Source organism: Galeopterus variegatus, unplaced genomic scaffold (assembly GCF_000696425.1).
Source record: "Galeopterus variegatus unplaced genomic scaffold, G_variegatus-3.0.2 Scaffold2892, whole genome shotgun sequence".
NCBI lineage: Eukaryota > Metazoa > Chordata > Mammalia > Dermoptera > Cynocephalidae > Galeopterus > Galeopterus variegatus.
Window position 1 is genome coordinate 59,438 of NW_007729003.1, and position 4,164 is coordinate 63,601.

At 36.7% G+C, this 4,164-nt stretch overlaps 1 protein-coding gene across 1 annotated transcript in view; it reads right to left on the reverse strand.

The window, feature by feature from the left end:
* Positions 1–4,164, reverse strand: part of LOC103599241 (leucine-rich repeat-containing protein 9-like) — a 94,404-nt gene that overhangs the window by 43,093 nt on the left and 47,147 nt on the right. Inside the window, exons 17-18 of the mRNA XM_008583353.1 lie at positions 2,975–3,100; positions 710–844 (exon numbers count right to left, since the gene is read on the reverse strand). Coding sequence (XP_008581575.1) covers positions 710–844; positions 2,975–3,100 — 261 coding nt within the window. The remainder of the gene's footprint in view (positions 1–709; positions 845–2,974; positions 3,101–4,164) is intronic.

Genomic DNA, 4,164 nt, shown 5'->3' on the forward strand with positions numbered 1-4,164 from the left:
GAAATCAAACCTTAAAAGAACTAACCCCCGGGGTGCGGAGACTCTGCACTTTTTTCCCGCCTGCCCTGTCCTCACCCCTCCTCCCGGGTAGCGGTTTGTCAACTCCCTATTGGATAAGAGCTCCCCCGCCCCTGGTATCTTATAAAAACCCCTGCTTGCTGTAATAAACAGAGTTCCGGCTTTGACCGCTCTCCTGGCTGGGTGTTCTTTCTTTGTCCCGGGGGCCGAAGCGCAGAGGGGATCGGGCCTGCGACACTCATCATCCTGCTCAGCCCCACAAGAGGTTACCGCCGGCTGGTCCGGGGTCCCTTCCCGCCCTGTGTTGTTGGTCCCCGGTGGCGAGGAACCAACACTAAATAAGTCAAACGTATGGAAGCAAAGAGTAGAATGGTGGTTGGCAGGGGCTGGGGCAAGAGAAAATGGGGAGATACCAGACAAGGGTTGTGTACAAAGTTTCCGTTATGCAGGATGAATAAGTTTTGGAGATCTAATGTATAACACTGTGCTGAAGTTGATAATACTGTATTGCATGCTTGAAATTTGCTAAAAGGGTAGATATTAAGTGTTCCCTCCCTATTTTAATTCATCTCTTCCAATTTTCTGTCTCTTACCTATCTGTGCCCTCTTTATACTACACAGACCGAGGCTGACTAAAAGATCAATTTAAAAATTAAGCTTTTATATCAGGTTTAATAAAATTAGCCCTTACCTTCAAGTACCAGTTTCCACTCGGATGTAAATGTGGTCCTAACTTTGAAATCTGTGTCAGAATTTTGGCAGAAGGCCATATACTAAGTATCCGTGGTCTCTCCTCCTCAGTGCTAGAACGTCGTAAGAGAGATAACTAATAAAATAAAAAATATGTGATGAATAAAGGAAATAGCTTACAAAGGTTCATTTACACATAGTTAAAAGTATTGTTTACTAGGGAAGATGAGTGGCCCAATAATTTCAAAATATGACATTTCCTTTGCCTTAAAATGTTTTTAAAATCTGGATACATTTAAAATTTTTCACTTTTTAATTATTTTAGCAAATATTGAACCATTACCAGATCATATTTATGACTGCAAAAGGATTACTATAATACAAACACCCATATAATCCATCCATGAAACCAGCTTAAGAGCTAGAATATTACTAATACCCACAAGGTTCCTGTGGGCCCCACCCTAAGCCTTTCCCTCTCCTCCTTAGAAGCAATCACTTGAATGTTTTGTCTATCATTCACTTCCTTGCTTTATGCCCGTTTGTGTCTATAAACAATATATCATTTAGTCTTTAACATATTTGAACTTTATGTAAATTGAATAATATGTATATATTCTTCTATGACTTCTTTTGCTCAATATCATATTCATGAGATTCATCTATGCTTCTATGTATAATGATAGTTCATTCATATTTCATTGCGCTATGGTAGTCCCTTGATCACTGTCTTATTAATGAACATTGGGGTTGATTCAGTTTTTTTCTGTTATAAACATTGTTGTCATGAAAAGTCTTGTGTATGTCTCCTGGTACATATGTGCAAGTTTCTTTAGAGTATATGCCCCTAAGTAAAGTTGCTTGGTTGTAGAGTATATATATTCACTAGATAATGCCAAGTTGTTTTCCAAAGTGTTTGCACCAATCATAACATTTACTTTATATCCTTGATGAAATTTGATATTGTCAGCCTTTAAAATTTTTTCCAATCTGTAAAACTGGCAAAAAATTGATAGGTCATTTGCTTTTAATGTTCATTATCTGTCATACTATAGCTGGAGCATCATTTCCGAAGTTGTTCTGATTTCCTCACCAATGAAGTGTCTGAATCTTTTGCTCATTTTTCTGTTCAGTTAGTTGTCTTTTTCCTTATATATTCTAGATATATAAAAAATATCTTTTGTCAGTTATGCTACAAATTTCTTCTTCCAGTATGTATTTTGTCTTTTCACTTTCTTTATGGAGTCCTTTGAGGAAAAGATATATTGATTTAAATGTAGACAAATCCAATCTTTTATGGTTTATGCTTTTTGTTTCTTTCCTAAGAAATGCTTCCCAGATTCAAGGTCATAATGATCATCTCTGATATTTTAAAACATTTTTTGGTTTTGACTTTTACAGTGAAGTCCTTAATGTACTTGTCCCAGTGCCTTTTATTGAATAGCCACCCTGATCTGCAAAGACAGGTTTGTTATTATGTTTCCACAGACGTATGGATACATATTAGTCTTTATTCTGTTCCACTAGGTCTAAGTCTGTGCCAATAACACATTGTCTTAAAGGATTTTAGAAGGCTATGATTTCTGGTACAGTAGATTCCCAAATCTTCTTTAGGAGTGTTAATTATATGTTTATCAACAAAAAAAATTTTTTCCTTCATTTTGAATAGATCCAAAATTAAATATTGCATTGTTAAAGAAATGAATATGCAAATACCCCACAAACTAGATAACTCTTGTTATCTAGGTAGATAACTAGAGTGGAGATATTTAGGATGTTGAAGCTACTCTGGCTAAAGTACAGCATTCTTAATCTGAATAAAATAGATATTTCCCCTGCCCTCATGCTAATAGGTTTTGTTATTTTCAGCAAGACACATATAATGTCAATACTAAGTAAATAATTCACTAAATGCTTTCTCAAGTCCTCTAAGCTTACCTTATCCTCAGAAAGTTGCTTATTTTCATGTAGGCTCTAGGAAGGACTCTGGTGAGTTCAAGTGACTAGGAAAAAAACCAGTTACCCTAGAGTTGTTTTTGGGGGTGGTGTTCAGGAATGTGTTAAGATAATCCATACAACCAGTTGTTATTTAAATGAGGTACATTTAAACAGAAAAGAAATCAAGTGGTATGATTGCTATATATTCATTAATTTTTTATTAACATGCTAAGAGGGAATACAATATCTTAATGACAGAAAAAGAGTGTGGAAAATTTTGTTTGTATGTTCTAAATAGCACAAGACATATTAAATAATAAAATCCAACCTGAGTAATCTTTGCTCCAGTAATAAATTTCATAGCTGCTGTTGCTTCTTCTTCAGAAATGAGGAGTCCATTTAACTGAGTAAGAGTCTTTAATCGGCCAATAACACTCAGCCTCAATGTGGCTGGCTTGGGAAAAACAGCAAAAAGTTAATTTTCATGAAACATTATATATGTTATGGCATGGAAAGGAATGCTTTTTCTTTCCTTTCTATATAATTCAAAATTATGCATCTCCTGGGTTTTTTTTTATATATGTCTAAAAATAAAGGCTTAACTTAATTCTTTAAATAATGGTTAGTATTAAATTATATTTAAGAATTAATCTGTTTCGTTTGAAGGTGGATGATTCTACTCTTATGAAGGGGGAAATCCCACAAGCTGTTGAAAAGTGACTGTGGTGAAAAGTGTTAATGAACAGTAAATTTTGGTTTGATCTCTGGCTCTGAAGCTTTAATGTTTGCTTGCCCATTTTGACATATTATCAGAATCTACCCTTCATCCTAAATCTTCAATTCTGAGGTGACCACAGTTGAGGCCTACCCCCCGTGACATAAGTATTTACAACTCAACCTCCCTATTTCATTTCTATTTTTTTAAACATGGTAAATTTATTACTTTTTTCTAATAATAACAATGTATTTTTTAATTTTTTTCCAATTTTACCGAAGTATAATTGACAATTTAAAGGGGTACATATTTAAGGTGTACAACTTGATTTAATAAGTGTTTACATTGTGAATTAAATACTTCATGACATCAACTAAATGTAGAATCTAAATTGTTGGGCTACACCCGGGCCGCCAGCCATTTTGGGAAAGTACCTCAGCCATTTTAAACTTGCTTCGGGCTGATTCTGGGAAACCGAAACCTAAGCAGAGAACTCAAAACTTAAAAGAACTAACTTCCGGGGTACGGTGACTCTGCACTTTTTTCCCGCCTGCCCTGTCCTCACCCCTCCTCCCGGGTAGCGGTTTGTCAACTCCCTATTGGATAAGAGCTCCCCCGCCCCTGGTACCTTATAAAAACCCCTGCTTGCTGTAATAAACAGAGTTCCGGCTTTGACCGCTCTCCTGGCTCGGTGTTCTTTCTTTGTCCCCGGGGCCGAAGCGCAGAGGGGATCGGGCCTGCGACACTCATCATCCCGCTCAGCCCCACAAGAGGTTACCACCGGCTGGTCCGGGGTCCCTTCC